The following is a 23,367-nucleotide window of genomic DNA, read 5'->3' as shown; positions in this document are numbered from 1 at the left end:
CATGCAGTGCAAACTTCCGTAATCATTCTGCTAATACAAATACTATAATTCTAAGAGAAAGAAACAAAGAGGCAATTCCTCTAATCAGATTTTTTTCTCGATTTGAAGGTTGAGCCAATTCTTTTTTCTGCATCCCATTCCACAGAAATTACTTGCAAATATCTTTGCTGACAATATTAGCAATCAGTTCAAATAAAAAATAATACAACAAGCTGATAGAAAGACATTATGTGACAGACAATAGACCACCTCAAGTTCTAAATGAACCCACAATTACTTTTACAAGCAGGCAATAGTGCCAATATAAATCATTTCATCAGCTTTCATATTTCTGTAACAATGAATAATTTCTTGTGTTCCTATAATTTTTTTCACACTCAAACATGAGTGAAGCATAATATAATTTTAGAAATAAGGCTTAAGAAACTCCTGTAAAGAGAGTAATAGTAACCCATCAGGAGACCATCTTCATTGAGCTGCCACAGGTATCCAAATCTTTGCTGCATTCTTCCACAGCCTTTGTTGGGGCTTTTGCTTTCAGCATCATTTCAGCATATTCATCTTCTGGTATCGACAATGCTGTAACTGCACCACCAGCTCCCACAGAGGCTTCCCCCTTGTGTATGACGACAGTTCTAATTACTATGTTCAGATCAAATGTCTGGTTGTATGAGAAGAATCCAATAGATCCTGAGTATATGCCTCTTGAGCAGCTTTCCAACGAATCAAGAAGCTCCATTGACCTTAGCTTTGGTGCTCCAGTCATCGAGCCACCTGGAAAGGCAGCTCTAACACAATCAATAGGACTTGCATTAGATTTTCTCTTCCCCTGGATGGTACTAACCAAAGTGTGAACGGTTGCATATGATTCCACTTCCATAAGACAAGGCACACACACACTGCCTGGTTCACAGACCCGTCCAAGATCATTCCTTAAAAGATCCACGATCATCAAATTTTCAGCCTGGTCTTTTTCACTGTTGAAATGACACAAATGTAAGAAACAATTTAAGCAGCAGAAGATCCACAAAGGCAGTCGATATTAAATTTAGTCTTAAATTTAAGAAACCAACCGATATAAGAGTTCCCAATGAACAAAGTGGTCAGAAAATTCTTAACAAAGTGATTAGAATCTGAGAAAATAAAGCTTGATCTCAGTTCAAGAAGGTCAATCTCATACCTGGAGGCACAGTCTACTCTCTAGTAAAACAACTCAAGGCATAAATAATATTCAAATTATATGTTACGAAGCCTTGGAAAAAAAGTGAACCAGTGAACCTTAACAGACACATAAATTGTCTTTAAAGAAAACTACATGTGGTAACTTAGTTATAGAAAACAAGCATTGCTCCTTATCTAAGAAAGAGAAACCAACACTAAAATAAAAACCATGAGTTTATAGTCTAACCTGTATTGCAACTGCAATCGGAGATGTTCATCTTCATCTGGTGTTCTACCACGAGCTATTGTCCCCTTAATGGGCTTCGCTTCGAGCATACCGTTTCCATCTAATCGAAGAAATCTTTCTGGTGAGGAGCAACATATACATAGATCTTCCCTGGTAAAATTCAGCCAGGCAGCATATGGGGCCGGATTTTGATTCCTGAGACTGAGGTATAAATTGAAAGGATTTATGTTGTCAACCTTTTTCATCATCTGTGTTGTTAAACACAATTCATAACTTTCTCCATCTTTAATCAACTGCAGACACTTCTCGACATCCTTGATATATTGGCTTCTCGACTTCTGAACTATAAAGCTTCCCTCATTTGGAAAAGATGGGGTAGCACATGATGTTTTATTCTTAAACTTCTTGGTGGATAAAGATTTTAAACTGAGCAGCCTCTTCTCGGTCTCAGCTACCCATGATTTTCCTTTTAGGTTTGCATGTTGACCCATCCAGGTATCTGAATTATGATTATCATGCAAGGAGAGAATATATACATCTCCATACCAGTGATCAATCACCACGAGATTATCTGCAAAGAAGAAGCAAGCATCTGGAGCCTTTGATTTGTGGTCGTTAAATGATGCACCACATTCAACTTTAAGCTCATACCTGGTCAGTCAATTAAGATTTCAGACAACTTTATGAAATAATACAAGCAAATAAGATACAAAACTAAAAAAGCATTTAACTATTCAATAATTTTAAAAGTAGTACTACCTGCTGATTCACATTATATGTATGAGCAAGTTATCAAATATGAAACCAGTCCAAAATAAAGGTGTTTTCTACCTTTCAACAGCATGCTTGAGATTCATCTAGATTTACACCTAGTTAACGCCACTACATTAGGTGAACTTCTTTGAGAATTCCACTATATACCCCCTGCAATAACTAATAGATAGCCCCAAATGGGGCTGAGCTATTTCTTAAGATATTGTATGGGTTGGCTACCACCTCCAAAGAGCATCATTAATCTTTTTGTGGGGCAACGCATATTGTGCATGGGTCATCACAAATATAGTATCCGACCATGAAATGCTTGTGGTCGTGAACTAAACTGCGACCTTCTTCGCAGCCCAATGACTATCCAATCTGATGGGGACAATCACCAGGGCCTATGTGGTGGGCCATGAAACCTTTGAATCGCACATCACCTATCCAGATTATTCGAGTAGGTGTTTATTAACCAAACAAAAACATCAGGTATCTAAGAAAGGAAGATTGTGATTGCTTAAAGAAAATTGTAAGCCCCACAATAGTCCCATAATGGGTATCTAATATAAAACAATCGGTTGCACATGTAGCATTACATATAAGAGATAGTTTAACTGAAACCAGTTAGAAAACAGAAGTTTTTAATGCAAGTAGTTATAAGCTATCAAAAGTCAATATAGCACTCAACAGCCTCTTAAATCAAATTAATCTGCCATTTGTAGTGCCAAAAAGTGCACTCTTTTTATACATAATCTCCAAATTTTCAGTAACTGTTTCAAATATTTTCCTTCATAATCTAACATCCATAAAACCAGCTCTCAGATAATAAGCCACAGTGGTCCACAAAAATCAGCCAGAAATATAGAAACAGATAATCAAGCAGATAATATAGACCTAATTAATGATTAATCACAGATAATCAAGCAGATGCGCCGGCCATTCACCAAAACTCAAAGATACTTTTAAATATTTGTATGTCAAAGCATCACTGAGTAATAATTAACACTTATCAGAAAAAAAGATTCCACATACCCAAGGTAACCAATGTATCCACCACAAAAATCAAAGGGCAGGCCTTCATAATCTCTTCTGTCATAGTGAAATGATTCAAGTTCCTGCATATATCAAGAAAAAGTTAGAAAGACTGATCACAATGTGCTTTTGGTTCGTATTACAGGTTCATACCGGTGTACCGACCAATTATTGGTACGGTACATACCAAGCTGTACCGAGCATACTGACACATGATATACTGAGGTATACCAATGTACAGCTCATACCGATCCTCTATCGGATTGGTACGTACTACCCATACTGAGCATTATACTTCGGTACGTCAAACCTTGCTTCCAAGTTCCAACATAACCTAACAAGCACTTCAATTAGGTGTGTTTGGACACAGAGAAACAGCCTTACATGCATATCATGGAATTTAATTTCTATACTGCTAACAATTTTAAGGCAGCCTCATAGTAGCATCCGAGCTAGGGCATGGAATTGTCAGAAACTAACAAGATTCCAAACAAAAAAAAGTTCAAGAAATAGTCATAGTCATGCATACGTCTGCAGATTATGTGAACCAAATAATCAAGTATTTAGAAAAAGAACAGTACCTTCTTCAGGAAATCAAACAGACCATCCCTAACAAAAATTGTCTTCAAGGATCCATAGATATCCTCAATTGTCAGGTACCCTCCAGCTTCGGTTGTCATTTTACTGAAACAAACTGTTACTATGTTAAAAAATGTAGTATTGCTCTGAAATGTTTGGTACAAGTTATACTAACACAAATAACCATGGACTGCAGTTAAGCCCGGACCTTTTTTCATGTCCAACTTGACAAGATGGAGTTTTATCAGACAGACGAAAAGTCAATTGCTTCCATAAAGGCCCCCCTTTGCCACCCATGAATGAAAAGCGTGCCCTACCCTAAAAAGAGCTTAGATCAAATCTCGAATGAGCTGTCTGGCTATGAAAGAGGGAAAAATAGGATGACAACAAATAACACATATCATATAACAAAAAGGACCACCACAATAATAATTAATGATAAAGCATCTACAGAAAGATTACACATTGATACATTTATAACATTAGAAAATAATCCACTGAGAGGCAATGATAAATCAATCAGCAAGTGAATGAAATAACAGACTACATTACTGAATGATGTTTTGTGTGCATGTTTGGACTAATTACATATTATCTCTTGTAATTAGATCTCTTTAGCATCCCGGTCCCCATACTTAAAAAATTTGTATTGAAATCCCTATAATTATGAAAGTGCAACATTTAACCCAATTTACCCTAACGCCATCGGCTTTACCGACGGAAGATACAGCACGTGTATGAATAGCATAAAAACGATAGGCAAAAAAGTAATTTTAATGGTGGTGGCGGACAGTGGCATCATGGGTGGCTGTTATGGTGTGGTCGACGACAACGACACAATGGTTAGCCTTGTCGATATCGATCCAAACATCGATGATAAGGAGGAAGAGAAGGTAGAGCAATGAAGCATCTGCGTCAGTTTTCGAAGGAGGAAGAGAAGGCATCTGCGTCAGCACTGCACCGCTCTGCCTCCGTTTCCTCCTTCGGCACTGCTCTACATCTGCATTGGTGCCGAAGAAGGAAGAGGAGGCAGGTGAGGCCACCACCACGGTGTCGTGCTCAACTCCTTGGACGGTCGCTTCATCCAATAGCGTGGCGGATTCAAGGAAGGGGGAGTGGACGGCGAGGAGGGAGAGGTTACGAGTGAGCTCAGCAAAGAGGCATGCCTGCTTCAAGCTCTCGAGCTTTAGCCAGTGCAGGAATGACACGTATGCCCCGACCATAACAGCGTGGTCGCAACCTGCTTCCAAATCAACTCCACCCACAACCGGAGGGGATCCGATCAAACGACGAGGACTGACGGCTGTACAAAATGGAAGCCCAAAGAGTATAGATTCGACGACGGGAGAGACAACAAACCCTCATCCTCCTTCCTGTTCACCTTCGATGCTGTGGTAGTGGGGGAGAGTATCAGAAAGATGGCAACGACAGATATGATGAGCAGGAAGGAGGATGAGGGTTTGCTATCTCTCTTACCATCGGATATGTACTCTTCGGGCCTCCATTTTGTGCAGCTATCAGTCCTCGTCGTTCGATCATATCCCCTCCAATCATGGGCAGAGCTGATCCGGAAGCAGGTCGACAACCATGCCGCTGTGGCCGAGGCGTACGCATCGTTCGTTCGTCAACTAAATCTCGAGAGCTCGAAGCAGGCGCGCCTCTTCGCCAAGCTCGCTCGCAACCTCTTCTTCCTTCTCGCCGCCCACCGCCCCTTCCTTGAATCTGTCGCGCCACTAGACGAAGAGATCGTCCGAGGATTTGAGTGTGACGTCGTGGTGGTGGCCTCACCTACCTCTGACACCGATGTAGATGCAAAGCGACACCGGACGAAGATGAGGCAGAGCAGTGCGACGTCAATGTAAATGCCTCACCTCCCGCCGATGTAAATGCCTCCTCTTCCTCCTCGTTGATGCTCGAATCGACATTGGCAAGGCTGACCATCGCGTCATTATCGCTGACCATCACCACAACAACCACTCACGATGCCACCATCTGCCCCCACCATTAAAATTACCTTTTTCATATCGTTTTCGTGCTATTCATACACGTGTTGTCACGTACTATATCTTCTGTCAGTAAAGCCGACGACGTTAGGTTAAATGAGATTAAAAGTTTCACTTTTATAACTATAGGGATTTCAATATAAATTTTAGAAGTCTGGGGACCGGGATGCTAAAGAAGTCTAAAGGGTAATATGTAATTAGCCCTATTTTTGCATGTGCCTAAATACGTGTCTACATCAGCAAAGGCTTCTAATAATTTTCTAACTTGCCACCTTTTTTACACATTTAAATCAGAAACCTAACTGAAACAGATCTTTCAATTGTCTTATTTTCCATCAATTAGTTAACGTTTAGACATACTGAAGCTTTTCACAAGAATTGGGAAAATGGAATCCAAACTTTTACCACCATGTGCATTTAAACATCAGAGAATATGCATTTAAAACATCAAAGAAAAGCAACTGTTAAAATAATATGTCGGTATTAGGAATCTTAACATGATACCTTATCAGTTGAGGAGCTATCTAACCAAAATGTGTTGTCAACATTATAATCTCCAAGCAGCTCACGGAAAATATTTTCTGACCCCCCAACCTCACTTAACAAGGAATCGAACTTCTTCCACTGCAAGCTTAGATACTTGACATCAACACCTTTTAGCAGAGGCATTGAGATTCCATACACATCTACAAACTGCCTGATGGCACTTCTTTCCCATAATAACTCACCCTTGGGAAGTTCTTCTAGTGATTGACATGCACGAGACACCTGTATCATGTCAGTAAGTTCTACTTCTTTAATGGAACAAAAAAAAAGACAAGTTATTTAAATGTGAAATGAGATATTATTATCCCATGGGGAACTAAGAAATGATAATTGTAAAAGTTCAAATTGAAAATTGCTTGTCGATGGAAGTTATATGGCACATCCCATGGCAATTAGAAATATTTGCTATTTACCACAATTGTGAACCTGTCTTTCATGAAGCAGCGACCTCCTCGTACCATAGTCAACAGTCATCTTTTTGAAGTTCTTAAATATTTGTCTTCCATGATAAGTAGCAACACTTTCAGGATGGAACTGGGAAAATATAATGATTAGATGAAAGAAGCATGAGGGTATGATAACAAAACATAGAAACCACATACTTGCACGCCATAATGAGGCCTGGTGGAGTGCCTTACAGCCATCAAGAGTTTTCTGCTACCAAAGTCATTAGCGTTGCTAATAGAAGATAAGGTGTCATCAATATGATGACCAATTGCTTGACATTGGTTTAGCTGATTCCCAAAAGCATCAGGAATCATGTCAGATTCTTGTGCTTCTAGAAAAGAAAGTGTATGCCCAGAACTAATCCATGCTATTGGAATTAGCTCCTTTGGAAGTGAGTCTGCATTTATTACAAGTGAATGATACCGCACAACCTGCACACTCTTAGACATTAGTCAACAGAGAACAAAGCATATTTTATCTTATAAGATATCATAAAAGAAAAGAAAAAGAAGAAAAACCATGTTGAACTTAGGCAGACATCATATTCTGTATGATTTATATACATGCATCAATTCAATTAAACAGTTTGTAATGTTTTATAGTTCTGAGTATTAGATAATTAAAAAATAACATATACAAAAAATTTGTATTGCTAAGATGAGAATGTTGAGATAAATGTGTGGAGTTACTAGGAAAGAAAGGAAAAGAAATATTTTTATTTATGAACTAGATATCGCTTCGATAAAGGATAAGATGAGAGAGGATCGCTTAAAATGGTATGGATATGTGATTAGAAGACCTATGGATATAGTAGTTAGAAGAAGCGTAATGATTAATGTTAATGATAAAGGGAGAGACAGAGGAAGACCTAAAAAGACCTTAATAGAAACTATAAATAAAGATTTAAATACTCTAAACTAAACTAGACAAATAACAATTTACAAATCTCAATGACAGAAAAAAAGATCCATGTAGCGAACCCTAAATAATTGGGACTCACGACTTTATTGCCATATCAATTCAACTAACAACACAAGGATTAATAAATAGTCAAATCAACGTCGAAAACAACTTGCACAAAAATGACCTATTACAATGTTGTGAAATTTGAGAACCTACATGTAGCTAATATATGTGTAAGTGGGGTCACCTTGAAACCAGAATTTATTCCTGATGGAATATCTTTGAAGAGATCACAACCTGTGTGCTCGATTTCACTGAAGTGAATAAAAACAAAAACAAAACATCTGTTAGTCACATGATAGCACTGAATACAATCCCAGTAAAACAGTTAAGCTCATCCAATACTTAATGGAACTAACATAAATGTTGGAAGATGTGCTGGGCCAAAAACTAAAACTCAGCTACGAAATATCAATACTAGACATTTATGTTCTATTTTCACTGACTGGTCCCAGCTACGGAGATTTCACCTGAGACGTCCATGAATAGGTTCAGGGGCATGAACAATGTCAGCTCCATGAACAAATCCCAACACCTGAGGCAGCAGAAATTTATTGCATAAGTAACAGTGTGAAAAAAGAAAAAGAAAAATCTCACCTATATTCCACCCATCAGCATGTATAGCAATAATAACTGTGCATGCAACTTTTTGTTTTTCTAAATGACAATAAAACTCTAAAAGTGATAGTGTCAACTATTTAGATAAGCCGATATTCCTGTTTTCTAGACAAATCCCCCTAGCAGTATAACATTTATAAATTTCCGTTTCTATAAATTTCCATTACAAAATAAACCTATGGTAATGCTGTATAAGTTGTTCTATGTAGCATTAATCACGGTGTGTAAATCATTATGAGCTTGTGATTATTATGACTCAATATGGTAATGCTTTAAATTCATACAATAAGTATGTGCACGTTAGACTGAGTTCTCTTGCTAATATTGTGGTAAAAATAAAGGATGGAAATGATATAAAGATGGCCAAACACACAAACAATCACCTGATGACCAAGGCAAACACCCAAAATAGGGATATCCTTGCATTCAAGAAGTATCCGATGACAGATTCCTGTAGAAACCAGGAAAAGAAGAAAAATACTCCAATTAACAATTCAAGAATTGGTAGGATGGCATCTAAAATTCGATAATTGACAAGACATGTGCATCAAAACATGAATTTATTCTGCTAAGTACTGACCTATATCTTTCGGGCATGTTGGTGTTCCGGGTCCAGGTGATATGACAATATTGTCAAAAGTCTTTTCTTTATACAAACAATGATAGATGTACTCCCATGTCCACTCGTCATTATGAACCACCACAGGCGGCACTATTAAAGGAAATAATACACAAGCAGAAACAAAGAGAAAGAATGTTAGGACCCAAAAATAAAATTGATATAAAAAGAAAAACTCATAACAAAAACTAAAAGGTTTCGTTATTCGTGTTTACTGAATGATAATCTAGCACAAGTATAAGCTACAAAATCATTTCAGGTTTCTGAACGCCTACATGAAATTTTCAAATATTATTTCTTTTATAAGGTGCGATCCTTGGTTCAAATTTTGCCGGGGTGTCCATCACCATGGTGTCACATGTGATAGACTAATGAAAACGATTCCATAATCCCAACTTAATAAAGGCCTCTTCCAATCTTCATTATGCATGACTGCACAATATTAATTGATTCTTTAACAACTTATTTTACTTCTTACTTTGTCTGCCATGAATACAATAATTACGTTCTCAAATGGTTCACCAAAGTCAGTGTCAATTTCTTATACCTAGTCCTTCCAAATAAACGAATTTTATTGCCAACCCATCTTGCAGGATTGTAGCATTAAAACGAAAGAAAACTCTTGTACTAAGATGGCAAAGGATAGCTTCCTCAAGCTCTAATTATAAGTTCCGAGTAAACGGTATAAATGCATTGAACAAGGAAAGTGCTCAAGAATTCAAGTATGAATTTGGCTAGAATAGAACAACGTTCAACGTCTGCATAATATCAGAGGAAAAACAGAGACATAATCCACGCAACGGTATAAGCAGAATAGATCCCGCTCTATAACTTCAAAGAAAACAGAGAAGTACAAACAAAACAAATGACATCCTGATACAGTAAATCAATCTATCCCCATGTATTCGGATGCGGAGCCAAGTCGCACGAATTGGATCAGGAACGTTAAAGAACAAATGAAAAGGCCATTTTGTCACAAGGGCACACAAATCCCGAGATTCCAGAGTAAATAAAAAGGAACAGTAGCACGAGAACGAATGAAAGATCGACAAAGACAAGGAGCTCACCGCCATTAACGACAGACAATTCTTGATATATGTTATACGTATAGCTATCGTAGTTGTCGATCAGCAACGTCCGCACGACGTCATCGCTCGAGATCTTATTCTCCCCCTCCTCTTCCCCGTCCTCGGCATCGCCAGGGTTCCCCAACCCTCCTCCGTGGGCGCGCCGCCGGGCCACCAGCGGCGAGATGGGTCGCGCGGCGAGGTCCGGAATCAGGGCAAGGGAGCGCGGCGCGAGACGAGGTGACAGCACCGGCCGCGGAGCGAGGCCTCGAGCGACGGCCCGGGCGCTCGGTCTCCACGAGATCGCCGACATCTCCCTCCCTACTCCTCTCCTCTCCTCTCCTCTCTTTGGGTTGCGGGCGAAGGAAGAGAAGAGAAGAGTCGGGTGGAGAGCGGAGCAGCTCGTGGCGGCTTTTTATTCCCCCTTTAAGTTGGGTTGCGGTGTGCGCGCGGGTAGGCTCGGGGTAACGTGAGCCGGCGAGAGGCGCCAATGTCAAGTGAGCTCGATCGGGGGAACCATAATGGCCGATAGGGCAGGCGTCATCTGCACGCGACCAAAGAGGGGGCCGGGTGTTCTAGGCACATGAGATGCACGTGAGTGAGTATAGAAGAATAGAGTTAAATAAAACAAAATATATATTTTTTATTTAAATATTAAAAAAGAATATTGAAAATTGGAATAAAAGCATAAATATAGTAAGCTTTGGACACATTGGAGGATGTCATAATTGACATCAAATTAAGAAGGTCGAAGTAATTTAAGTAAGAGTCCATATTATTACATTTTGGCGAAATTAATCAATCAATTATGTAAAAGAAAGTTCAAAGTGACAGTGAAAAAAGCAAGTCTATAATTATACTAAACACTTAATAGTTCACGGGAATTTTAATTTAAAATCTTTTTAAGTAAAACCTTATTTATTTAATAAATCAAATCATGACTTATTAGAAAATATTAAATATTATTATGATCGGCTTTAGTTATCAACCCAACATGACAAAATGAATCCTTCTTAAATGTTATTACATCTAAAAAATATTAAATTTATTCAAACAAAGTAAAATATAATCTAGTCAAGTGATAGATTTTTACTTAAAGAATAAAAAATCATATCATGTGTCTCGTTTTAATTCATTTTTTTATAAAAAATTATGTTCGAATGTGTTAGATAATATCTCTGACTTTATTACTAATGAAATATATATATATATATATATATATATATATATATATATATATAAGGTTCGAGTACTAAGATTAATTCAATGAGTTCGAAATAAAAATAAGCTTCAAATGACCTTATTATATATCATTTATTTTAATAATTATTATTGGATTATTATCGATTTAGCTTCGTGTCTCCAATCCAAATTAGTCAAAAATAATGATCATATTAATTATTATTTTTATTTAAAAATTAAATTATGAATTCATAGAGATATCACTAACATAGATTCCACAAAAGGTATTATTGGATTAAGCAAGATTTAATCCAAAATTATGTTTGTTTCGTTTCTAACCATTTCAAAGGTATATCAATTCAATGTCTATTTGATCCATTTCTTATGGTAATAGCGATCCAAATTATTGTCTCGAATAACTCATAGATTCCGACATCCGATTCAACTTGCAAGGATGATATCTAAGTTTTAGAGAAAGAGACAGACTATATCCTATCCCAAGACCAAAAGAAAGAGATGCCCTTAGAAGGAGAAAAGAGACACCCCAAAGGGTAAGTGGCAGTCATTTTCCTGCAACCAAAGTCGTCATTCTACAGGAACAGTCCATTTCTGATTCCAAAACACACTGTTTACCTATTTGTCGATGGAAGATGTTTTGTTTGCATTTATTTCAAGTGGGTGCAGTTCATTTTATTCCATTTATTTCAAGGAACAAGATAATAAGGAACTTAAGTTTTCTAATAGCAGCTTCATTAGTAACTCAAATCTATGCTTATTCCAATCAAATTATTCTTACTACTTCATGACACATTTTTCATTAAAAAATCTTAATTTGTTTGGTTCAAATTTATCATAAACATATATTTTTTAATTAATAATTAATTTTCTTCACTTTCAAGCATGTCTTTCTTTCATGTTAGTGATCAGAGATTTACTCTCTATTACAATAATGAAAGTATACTCTCTTTATTATTTGAGATTCGCTACATGAATCTTATTATTATTATTATTATTATTATCTCAACCTAATAATCTAATCCATGTCCACTAATTTTGATTAGTTTGACTTACATTCATCATTATTTTATTTTTTTTATAAATAATAATATATTTTTTTATTTTTTTTATTTGAGCTAATATTTAATTATTTTATAATTTTGTTTTAGTAATTTCACATATTTATCTCAAAATGTTTATTTTGTATCATTTATGTCATGCTTTCCCCCCTAACTTGACAATGAAGCATTGATATGTGGGCTCCAGTGAGATAAGGGAGGCTTTAAGCAACATGAGATCTCGCACATCACTCATCAAACCGGACATTGACATACCTACAAACTTCACAGATGGAAGAGAAGGGATGTGAGACTTCCCTTCAAAGATCAGCAAGAATCACTTTTCAGTAGAATGAACGGTTGTGAAGGACCCTACAAGAACTTGCCTCCATGAGTCCCTCTCTCATCAAACCTTATCCATCATCACCTTCTTATGGTCCTCTCCCATCCAAGTCCCTGAAAGGACTTGGATTCTTGTGGCCCAACGAACACACACACCTACACTATCAATCCACCTTCCCCCGGGATAATATTTTGGTATGTTATGGCTTGGAGACCCACCATGGACTCTTCCGGATGAATAATATTTTCATACATAATCTTCTCAAGTTAAAAGAGAAAATTATTATATTTTTTTATAAGATCATTTAGTTTCGTTGAGGAATATGAGAACCAATAACTTATAAGCCTGTTAATTCTTTTTTACCGTTAGAGTTACTTTTTGAAGCTCACGAAAAGATAAAATCGAGTATATTTAAAATGGATAATTCTTCACAAGTTTACGATCATACCTTAATTTTTATAATATATTTTATAATATATTATTAAGCTTTGATGGCTTCCTATATATCTTAAAATCTATATGAAATTTCTATTCAGTTGATCACAAGGCTGGTGAATATATATATATATATATATATATATATATATATATATATATATATATATCGGGATTTATATCGGCCATTGCATCACGTTATTGTCTGCTACGAACTGTTCAACGATAACAATCCGTTAACTATATTTTGGTAGCAGCAGCAGTCTGCGTAGTACGAAAACGTCGTCCTATTCTGTTCCGTGTCAAACCGTCCCGATTGGTTCCGTTATCTTCTCCCCCTTTCGCTGCTTCCTCCTCCTCACTCGCTCTCTCTCTCTCTCTTAAGATAACACGAATCGTGGCCCCTCCCCATCTCTCCTCCATTCTCTCTTCTTAGACGCGTCGCCTGCTTCCCGTTAGGGCTTTGGGCGATCGATGGATTCCTCGGCCGGAAAGATGAAGCCGAGGGAGACATGCGAGCTCTGCGGCGGCGCCGCGGCGGTCCACTGCGAGGCTGACGCGGCGTCGCTCTGCTGGGACTGCGACGCTCGCGTCCACGGCGCCAATTTCCTTGTCGCTCGCCACCTCCGCCGTATCGCCTGCGCTGGATGCCACTCCCTGGACGACGATCGGGTCATCTCCGGCGCCGGATCCCCCCCGGTCCGCTCGATCTGCCGCTCCTGCGGCCCCGACGGATCCGACCTGTCCTCCTCCGCGTCGTCGCCGGTGACGTCCTGCGTCTCGACCGCCGAGTCGAAGGCGTCGCAGGAGGAGGGGGCCACCACCTCGAGAGTCGGATGCGGGGGAGACCGGCGGTGGGCGCGAAGGCGACGGCCGTGTCGGTAAACTGGCGCGCGAGTGCAGTCGTCGAGGTGGCAGTCCACGTGCCGGGGGGTGTGCGAAACTAGAGTGGCGGATTTACCCGCTTCGGGTTTCGACGCGACGCCGTGTCAGGGAAGCGGTGGCTGAGAGGGCCCGACCCGTGTTCCGTTGCATGGTCGAGGGTACACACTACATGATTCGGACAAATAACTCTACGCTGTTGCCACGATCACACGTGTGAGTTGGTTTTGTTTCGCACGATTCGGTTGTAGTCGTCCTTCGCATTAGAATTTCATTTTTCTTGCGGCTTTCATCTGTTTAAACTTATTAATTATTTTTACTACCACAACAACAAAATATTATTTGACATCAAATTTTCTATCATCGAATTCGGTTAAAAAACATATTTTTAATTTATTATCTTTAAATTAATTAAATTGATTTCATTTACTAAATAATATTATAGCTAATTGGTCATCGGAAAGTATTTGGTTAAAACTTATATAAAATTCGAGTTTATTTGCCTCAATCAATTAAATGCACAGAAATAGCCAATTTATGTGCTAAAATAAATGGCCCACACGACCCGAAATTTAATTTGCATACGGAAAAGCCGTAAACCGTCGGCCCATCAAGCCCTATTTTGGTGGCTAAGGTACCGTTCGATGGCCGCATTGTTTCGTATTCTACGGCCCCGATTCGATGCCCGCAGTGGTCCCATGCAAGGCCGACGACGTCCCCTGCTATCATCTTCCCTCTCTCCCTCGTTCTCGACTTGGTGCCCCAAAATTCTAGGGTTTCTCTCGGGGACTGAGAACTCCGGGGTTCTTCCATCCGGGTCTCCGATGGCCTCCTATGGAATCCGATCTGAACTTGTTCATCTTCCGTGTTCCTTCTTCCGTTGGACCCGACCGATTCCGGACATCGTCTAGATACCGTAACGTCTTCTTATACAGTTTTCTCGTATTTGATCTCAATCTTCTGTAGTTGAGCGAGAGGAAAGAGGGAATGAGTGGAAAACCTAACCACATGTCGGATTTGAGGACGGCTGCGGCCCATCCGCTGGCCTCAGGCACCGGGGAGGGCCACATGATCGCGGCTGCCGACGCCAGGGCGATCCAGGGGTACGGGCACGATAAGGATAGTGGTGGCGGTTGCGACGGTATGGAAGAGGCCGTCGACGGGGAGGGAGTGGAGGGCGACGCGCCAGCCGATCATGGCGATTTGGGGAATCCACACGCTTTGGTTGTGCCTCCGGTTGCTAGCAATCAGCTCACCCTCTCGTTCCATAGGGAGGTCTACGTGTTCGATTCAGTCTCCCCTGAAAAGGTGATATTTTGCTTGCTGTTTTCTGTTTATTTGCAAAAGGAGGTGTCTGTCTTGAGTGGTAATGAACTTGCTTATCCTATAGGTTCAAGCTGTGCTTTTGTTATTGGGAGGACGTGAAATTGCCACTAGCACGGCTTCGATTGAATCAGCTACCAACCCACTGGATAAGGTGCTTCTTAGACTAAAAGTTCTTTAATGGGTTGGTAAATAGACTTGGGATATGCTTAATTTTTGTAGCTTGGTCTTTTGGTGCTTTACAGCGATTGAACTTCCCACACAGAGTTGCTTCACTGATGAGGTTTAAAGAGAAGAGGAAAGAGCGCAATTTTGACAAAAAGATACGATATGCTGTTCGGAAAGAAGTTGCTCTCAGGTAAGAGGTGATTTTTTTTCTTCTATTAGATCTTTTGGCAGTCATTTTTGTTTCTTTGCCTTCAACAGATAATATGTTCTCTGAGTTACTTTTGAGAATGTACAGTTTGATGGTTCTGTGCAATGCAGTATACATGTTGCATAGGTCTTGTTTGTACTATTCCATATTAAATTCATGACTTTGGCTTTTGGTTCTTGTATTTGCTGTCTGCTTTAGTATATGGGGCTTATTGTTACCGTCAATTTGCATATTCACAGGATGCAGCGGAACAGGGGTCAGTTTACAACTTCAAAATCAAATCCTGACGTTGCAACTTTGGGTGCCACAAATTGTGAGGGAACCCAATGTTGGGGTACAATTGAAGGTCGACCACCATCAGCTGCTCTGTATGTTCCTATAACTTTATTACTTATGGCTATTAAGAAATTCATAAGTCTAACTTACTAATTAACTGCATGGATACTGTGCAACCTTCCAGTTTATCAGTTTGCTATATAGTTGTATAACTATTAGCGCCATGGAATATAATTTGGAAAAAAAAAGATTTTTTTATTTTCTTTCAATTTTTTAGCACATTAACTGATTATTTTTCTATATTCTCTTATAGATAACCTCATATATTGTCTTCAAGACATTTTACTAATTAATTACAAGCTACATGTTCTTCTATTACTTTATCCAGGATGTTCTTTTTTTGAATTTGTGAACCATGGATTCTTATAATTTAGGTTCTAACATACAATATGATGCTTAAGATTCTGCTACTGTTGTTTCATTGGAAACTTTCAGTTGCCATCACTGTGGCATCAACTCAAAATCTACACCAATGATGCGTCGTGGACCTGATGGACCAAGGACCCTATGCAATGCTTGTGGACTTATGTGGGCAAATAAGGTAGTTATTAATATGTGCTATGGAAATCTGTATATGTGCAATGCTTGTGAACTTGTCTGATATCTGTAGGAGTTAAAATTGTCGACCTACTAGCTATCTCTGCATGTGAGAATGTTGACATAACATGTATGCCACATATTCCAATGCCACTTATCATGTTTTCAGTGCATGTCACTGGCACACTGTGCCACTGCATGTAATATTGCCATCTTGCTAGTGCACTGCATGAAATTCTGCACTCTGTAAATTATCTGAATTGTGAACATTCTGACTACACTGGCAAATGACAAACACAGTCTCATTTTTCTCATTAGCTATATGGTTACAATCATATGATTCTTAGGTTTTCCTTTTGTGTCTCCTTCATTTACCAATTATTACAGTCACTAGCTTGCTTAAACTCTTTTTCTTCTTTTGAGGTTGACAGTTTGGCATAATTGATAAAAATCAGTAGCTGAGTTTGGTTGTTTCTAGCCAGTTTCTGTGAATTTGTATTGAATTTTAATGATAAGGAAAGTTGGTCAAATTCTGATAGCCCCTAGCTGATGCCATCTTGGATCAGGTGATCCATAATGAAACCTGCTGATATAGCAAACTATAGTCCCACCACTACTACGTCCCCCAGAGTATTTCTATTCCGTTGTTTCCAGTGGGCATCATCCTGCTCTCGTCCTCCCACCATTTTAGTGGTGACATATCAGAGTCCAGAGTGCCAAATTGGAGCTTTGTATCACAGTTAGATTGGACATGCATCACAGATTCCTCAATCCAGTGGATGTTAGGATGTTGTTGAATCAGATTTTTGAAGCATCAGGTTGATGTGGGTTAGCATTGTTCCAATTTGCTCTGATCTGTTTACAGGCCTTGTGATGAGTATGGGGAATGATTTGTATTGTTGAATCATATTTGTATTGTTGGATCTTTATTGTGCTCTTTGGGTCTATGTTTTTCTCATGTGTGATCATAGTTTATTTTTTCTGTGAAGTGATAGAATAAAATTCCATTGTGTCGACTGCAAAGATGCATGTCACTAAAAGCATGTACCTAGCTCTGTGAAGAATTGTTATTTGTTATCTATTAAGTATTAACATCTAAAATTTTTTTATCTTTTTATGCTATTTGGGGTTATGCAGGGTACATTGAGGGACCTCTCTAAAAATCCATCATTGCTAACACAAAGTGACCCTTTAGAAGGAAGTGAAATGGTAAGTTTGATTTTCAGCCAACAAGCTTTCCTTGTCTGAATCAGGAAAGAAAAAAGCCCGAAAAAGGTTACTTGATTTACTTGGCTCTTTCTGGATGCTTCTGCAACTGCCCTCACAATTTTGTGTGAGCTACATGCACAGAGTGATTTCAGCAGAATGAGTTGGAACTCATTTACTATTAAAATCTTTCATTTTTTATTATCATTCATTTCAGCTTCTTTCTGCCTTTTATGTATTTGCTCTCATGACTGTTTTTTGTTTCTCCCCAGAATGGAGCCTCTGCACCTGTAGCTGAGGAACTGCTGCCACATGCTAATGCTGCCAATGACCATCACTCATCATCCTTATAAGAAAAATCCTGGTTGGAAAGATAAATAATAATAGGGGAACTCTGTACTTTTTTGTGATCTTAGAAAGTACCATACTTTTGCCTGTATTATAGCTTCTGATGTTGTTTATCTCATGTTGATGATTAAGGAAAATTTGACATTTGTTATGTGCTCACCTGCCGAACAACTCTCTGCCACTTGCATCCTGAAATTGCAGCAGCAACTGATGACCAGAATGGCGTTTGTTTGTTCTCTACTGCAACCATAATTTCGTTCATTGGTTTTCCTTTCCAACTGTTTTTCTTTCTGGCATGTTTATACTTTTATGACTATTGAGTAGCTTCTTTTTGATATATATTTTACTAATCAACTTATTTTGCTAACGTTTCATAACAGCATAAATTATCAAAAAGAAGCCGGCTGAACAACAAAGAGATTATATTTGACTTGGTCTTGTTCAAACATTAAAGCTGAAAATCATGAAAGTAAGGATCATGCCTCTCTGAAGAGGCAGGTTGCCCTTAACACATGATGCTACATGGAGCTTTCTAACTGTACTCTTGTGCAGCATATTTACGGAACAGTATATTTCCAGTGGGCAGCAGACTTTCTTCGAGTCTCTTTTGTGTATGTATGTATCACAGGAAAATTGCTTACATAAGTCAGGAACATCTGGAAAGATTAAATTGTATTGTCGATAATAAGATTAGGCCCTGAACTGGGAGTGGTGCACACAAATATCAAATTGCTATAGGTTTTACCAGACTGATAAGTTTACTCCTCCATGTATGAGTTGTGTATCAATGTATTGACTGCTAATGATAGGCTAGCAACTGCAGGGCATACTCTCATTCTCCATCCACCTATAGGTATGTTCATCTCATATGTTCTTGAATAAGATTTGTCAAATTTCTATATGTAATTCTTTTAAAATTCAGAATTCTAACCGGTGTTATTAAGCAGCTCAAGTTTGCATGAATACCTGTACTAGGGTGATGAATGTGAGACAACATGTTTGCCCCTCATGGAAGATGATTAGCTACTCCGGATTACGCTAGTTATGGTGCTTGGCAATTGGGATGACCAAGATGTATGTGTCATGCAGACGGATAGCAAGCATGTACTAGTCCTGATTCAAATATGATGCTCAACCTTGGTCTAGTATCAATTTGGTTTTTATTCAAGTCCTTTGGGTTGATTTTGGTTCCATTTTGTTTGTTGATCCAAACTAACTCCTACTTGATTCCATACTCTTTCCTTGTCCTTCTTACTCTATGAGAAACTGCATCCAGATTTGCTTGCTTTTGGTATATCAGGAACTAGACAAATTATCTACAAAAATACTCCACATTTGGTATGATGATTTTTCTTCTTTCAGTATGTCTAGGGTTTCTATTGTTAATTATATAACATCTCTCTCTCTCTCTCTCTCTCTCTCTCTCTCTCTCTCTTACTGTTTTGTTTTAGTTGTTGGATATAGAAACCAATAATGAGATGGCTGAGCACCTATTTGACTATGGTAGACTCACATGCCCAAGGATCTAATACCATCAGCATCTCACATCCTTCTGACAAAAGAACATTATTTTTTTCAAGGAAAAAAAAAATAAAGAATCAAATATCTGAATGGACTCTAAGCTGTATATTTACTGCAAGGTTCAAAGCTCTCTCTCTCCTTGTTTTCTGGCAACAGGAATGTGGAATAAGGATGCTATACTTTTCCATGGTTGAAGACTCGAGCAAGTCTCAGTTGCTGCAGTTTGAGGTTGGAGAAGACCATTAAAGAAATATGGAGTCTCATCATACAGGTAAAATGTGAATTATTTCTGTAGATGAACATGGTATTTGACCATAGAAAATTCCTCAGCTGAACATTCCTTGCATAGAGCAGCACCAAATGCTTCAGAACATTATGCCAAAAAACCTATGCAGTTAATCCCATGTAAAAGGACAATGCAGGCATGACATCTTGGTCTAAGTCTTGAACCCATAGACAACCACAGTACACAAACCCAACAAGAGTACACCATATCTTGATAGGAGTGATGGGTTTAATGCTGACAAAGAGAATCTATGTGAGTGAGCTTCAAAAGGAGAGCCCCATCTCTCTCTCTCTCTCTCTCTTTCTCAGAGATAGAGAGAGAGAGAGAGAGCATGCGCAATCCTTCAATGGGAGGAGGGGGGGGACCCTTCCTGAGTACCCTAGGTGGAATTCTTGAAGCTTGGGTTCATCCTCTTGGCATTTAGCTACATTCCTAGTATCCTAAGCAGATTTGTCCCCCATGCCATTTATCCATCAAGACACAGTGTCTTCTCTCATATGCTTGTTTCCATTACAAGCACACCTCAGCGTACAGCCCACCCCCCCTCTCCCAATCTCATCTCCTTTCTCCATCACTCCCGTCCCGGGTCTCTTGTCTTTGTTCTGTGACACTGCCTTTTGTGCTTCTCAAGGGAGCAGAGCTAGAAAACATTCCTTCTCTCATTCCCCTTGGTCTCTCCCCCAGTAAGTGCAGAGAGCCCAATGCAGAGGACATGAATGTGTGATAGGTACTATGCTTTTCCTTTTTCTGACTTATGTCCCTCCCTCCCATGACATATTATTCTCGTGCCATGCATTTACATTCTGTTCCGTGGGACGAAAATTATGCCCCATCGTGTTGTTTCGGTGTCAAGCCTCCGCTGGAGTTTGCTCCACTTTCCGGATTTCATTTGCCACAGTGAGAGCTCAATTTACACTCGATCCTCACTCAACGAAAGCTATTCGATCAAGCATTCGAATCGAGTCTTTCTCTTCCTGCCTTGTAAGCTCACACTGCCCGATGGCTTCCTACCATCCTCTGCAAGAATCCTCCCTCACCCGAGCATATACTGTGGCCTGTGGCTGTCGGCAAGCTAATCTGATTGCAATTCTTTGTACCCGATGACTCCCCTTTCAGCTCAGTATCATTTCAAAGGCTCTGCAATATGTCTACAGCAACCACAGCATCTACTCTGCTCGTGGCCCACCATGTCAGTGCAAACGCAGCACCAACCATTTGAGCTGCCAAGCTACATTTCTCACCGAAAATGAGCCTCATGTAGCTTCTGCACCGCTTCACATCAGACCCAGCAGCAGCATTGAAGGAGATGCCAGTGATCACGACTTCGAAGCACCGGTAGCGAGCTGGCTCTAATCAAGAGGGCCAAATGTGAATTAGATACTATTATTCTCTTCACATTCTTATCTTACTAAGCATTCTCATGGTGGCAAAAAATTCTAACATCGATGGAGTCTTGACATTAATTACACTGATAGATACAGTGTCATTGTTATGATCATGTCAGCTTTGTCTTGTTGCTATTCTTTCAGTGGCAAGCTCCTCATCGCTGCAATTTAAATGTCAGGTTGTGGACTTTGCTGAATCATGTGGCTCATTGATGGGTCTATTCCAAGGGGAGCCTAAGCAGAGGTGCTTCTGTTTTGTATGAGAAAGAGGAAGGGAGCAAGTCTGTCATATGTTGCTGAGAGACAAAAAAAAAAGGAGTCGTCTCAGAAAGGCAGCTGCAATATTTAGGCCTTTCTTTCTCAAAGGCATGCTTTTACCCATGCACTATCGCTCTCCTGCTCCACTTTATTCTTGTGTACCAGCCACCCTCTCCCCCCCTACTTCTCTAGCCCCAGATTGATTGCTTTCCCAAGCTGTTCCATTAGAGAGTCAGTGATCATCAGCACACTCGCAATCATATGAGAGCTGCTGCTTTATTGTGAGCGAGTGTCTTGGGTTCTTCTGCATGCCACACACACACACAGCTAGATAGATATGAGAAAGAAAAGCTCAAGAAAGAAATCCATGTTCCTTCCTTTTACTAGGACAATAGATGCTTTTTCATCTTCAAATATCATTACAGCATACAAGATTTACATAGTAAGAAAGATATGATCCAGCACAGTCTAAACAATAGAAAGTGATCGCTAGTTCTTTCGAAAAGAACAGTTTCAGGATCATGTTTATCTCTAATCAGATAAGCTCAACCTTTTCGTTTAGCTTACAAGTACCTATGATGAGCCTGATTTGACTACTTCAAAAGCTTGTACTAATTAGCTTTTTTCCCTCATTGAACAGTAATGGATATATGCTTTGCTTTAGATGTCAGTAGAGAGTGCATCTGAGTTTGCACTTTTAAGTTTCATTCAATTGCTTTATTCATTGCCGCAGCTCACTCGCTTGACCTGAAAGGTTGCTGCAACTAATCCTATTACTTTCTGAACATGACAAAAAGGTTACTGCATCCTAAAGTTTCACCCATTCACATAAATCCTCAGCTCCTCCGAGGCCATAAAGAAGTACCTTTCTTGTGGATTGGGGAAATTTCTTGATCTGCTTACTGGTTTTTCCACCAAGTATTCTGACATTGACATTCTTCACTGAGATATGGCTTTCAGTATTTTCCATGATATGTTCCTTTTTCTTTCCCCTTCTTATGCTACACAAATGCTACATGAGAACTCTGTAAACATGATATGTTCCTTTTTCACATGGATATTTGCTTACCCAGTCGATGCGAATGTTGGAAAAAGGAAGAACCAAGATCAACACATTCTGAAAGCACTGCATCTTGTTACTAAAAATCAGCTCTAAATCAATCTGCAATATTGTTGTTTCAGGCAAATGATGAGTCTGAAAAGCATGTTGCATGGTTATCATAAACATCAGAATGAGTGTGATCGATCAAGAACTGGAATCAACTGCAAAAGAAGCACAGCAATCTATCATCTCACACACTGCTAGTGAAGAACAAAGCAGAAAATTCCAACATCAGCTGTAACTTCAAGCATACATATATATATATACATACATATATAACCTTCCAAAAAGAAGCAGCATAAGTTAAAGCAGTCCAACATCATCTCCCTCTTCTGCTCCTTATGTCTAATTTCTAATGCGTTACTGCCAATTCACACCCATGAGGAAGAGGGCAGCCACCATCCGTGCCCGTACTGGGGCCGTCGATCAGTACCATCACCATGCACTCTTGAGGAAAGGAGAAAAGAAGAAGGTATGGGAGAGGGGAGGGGGCTCTTTCACGGCTTCCAAAGCAGGTCTGAGCTCAAGAAAGACTGGTCAAAAAGCTACGCCATGAGGAGGAGGAGAAAGAATGCATTAACAAATCATAAAGCGTATCCATGTACTGTAATAATGCGCACTCCGCTCCCGCTTACTACCTTCCTTCTCCTTGTCCTTACAATTACATCGCCTATTGTCATCCCATCATCATGACTTGATGTTTTCGTCCCTTCTTTTGGCACTCCTCCGCAAATTTCTACTGCATTCTGTCGCC

At 39.3% G+C, this 23,367-nt stretch overlaps 3 protein-coding genes across 4 annotated transcripts; 2 read left to right on the top strand and 1 right to left on the bottom strand.

Moving 5' to 3' along the window:
• Positions 1-148: 148 nt before the first annotated feature.
• LOC135606963 (probable aminodeoxychorismate synthase, chloroplastic) lies at positions 149-10,441 on the bottom strand. 2 transcript variants are annotated; one of them, XM_065098348.1, is made up of 13 exons: positions 10,039-10,441; positions 8,933-9,064; positions 8,736-8,803; positions 8,205-8,269; positions 7,922-7,988; positions 6,927-7,202; positions 6,738-6,858; positions 6,283-6,521; positions 3,984-4,093; positions 3,778-3,880; positions 3,197-3,279; positions 1,409-2,059; positions 149-977 (listed from the first exon to the last, which is right to left on the bottom strand). In XM_065098348.1, the coding sequence occupies exons 1-13, from the start codon at positions 10,349-10,351 to the stop codon at positions 455-457; spliced, it is 2,751 nt and encodes a 916-aa protein (XP_064954420.1). In that variant the 5' UTR covers positions 10,352-10,441; the 3' UTR covers positions 149-454. The 2 variants fall into 2 exon arrangements, with proteins under 2 accessions (XP_064954420.1, XP_064954419.1); XM_065098347.1 differs by having other exon boundaries at positions 6,283-6,546; positions 6,751-6,858.
• A 2,918-nt stretch (positions 10,442-13,359) lies between these two features.
• Positions 13,360-18,220, top strand: LOC135606962 (GATA transcription factor 20-like). The gene is made up of 7 exons (XM_065098346.1): positions 13,360-15,243; positions 15,326-15,412; positions 15,504-15,616; positions 15,874-16,002; positions 16,406-16,511; positions 17,645-17,716; positions 17,986-18,220. The coding sequence occupies exons 1-7, from the start codon at positions 14,923-14,925 to the stop codon at positions 18,064-18,066; spliced, it is 909 nt and encodes a 302-aa protein (XP_064954418.1). The 5' UTR covers positions 13,360-14,922; the 3' UTR covers positions 18,067-18,220.
• Positions 13,528-13,938, top strand: LOC103976846 (B-box zinc finger protein 32-like). Its single transcript, XM_009392172.3, has one exon. The coding sequence runs from the start codon at positions 13,528-13,530 to the stop codon at positions 13,936-13,938; it is 411 nt and encodes a 136-aa protein (XP_009390447.2).
• Positions 18,221-23,367: the final 5,147 nt, after the last annotated feature.

This window comes from Musa acuminata, chromosome BXJ2-3, assembly GCF_036884655.1.
Source record: "Musa acuminata AAA Group cultivar baxijiao chromosome BXJ2-3, Cavendish_Baxijiao_AAA, whole genome shotgun sequence".
NCBI lineage: Eukaryota > Viridiplantae > Streptophyta > Magnoliopsida > Zingiberales > Musaceae > Musa > Musa acuminata.
The sequence above is the reverse complement of the archived record's forward strand: the minus strand, read 5'-3'. Positions and strand labels throughout refer to the sequence as shown.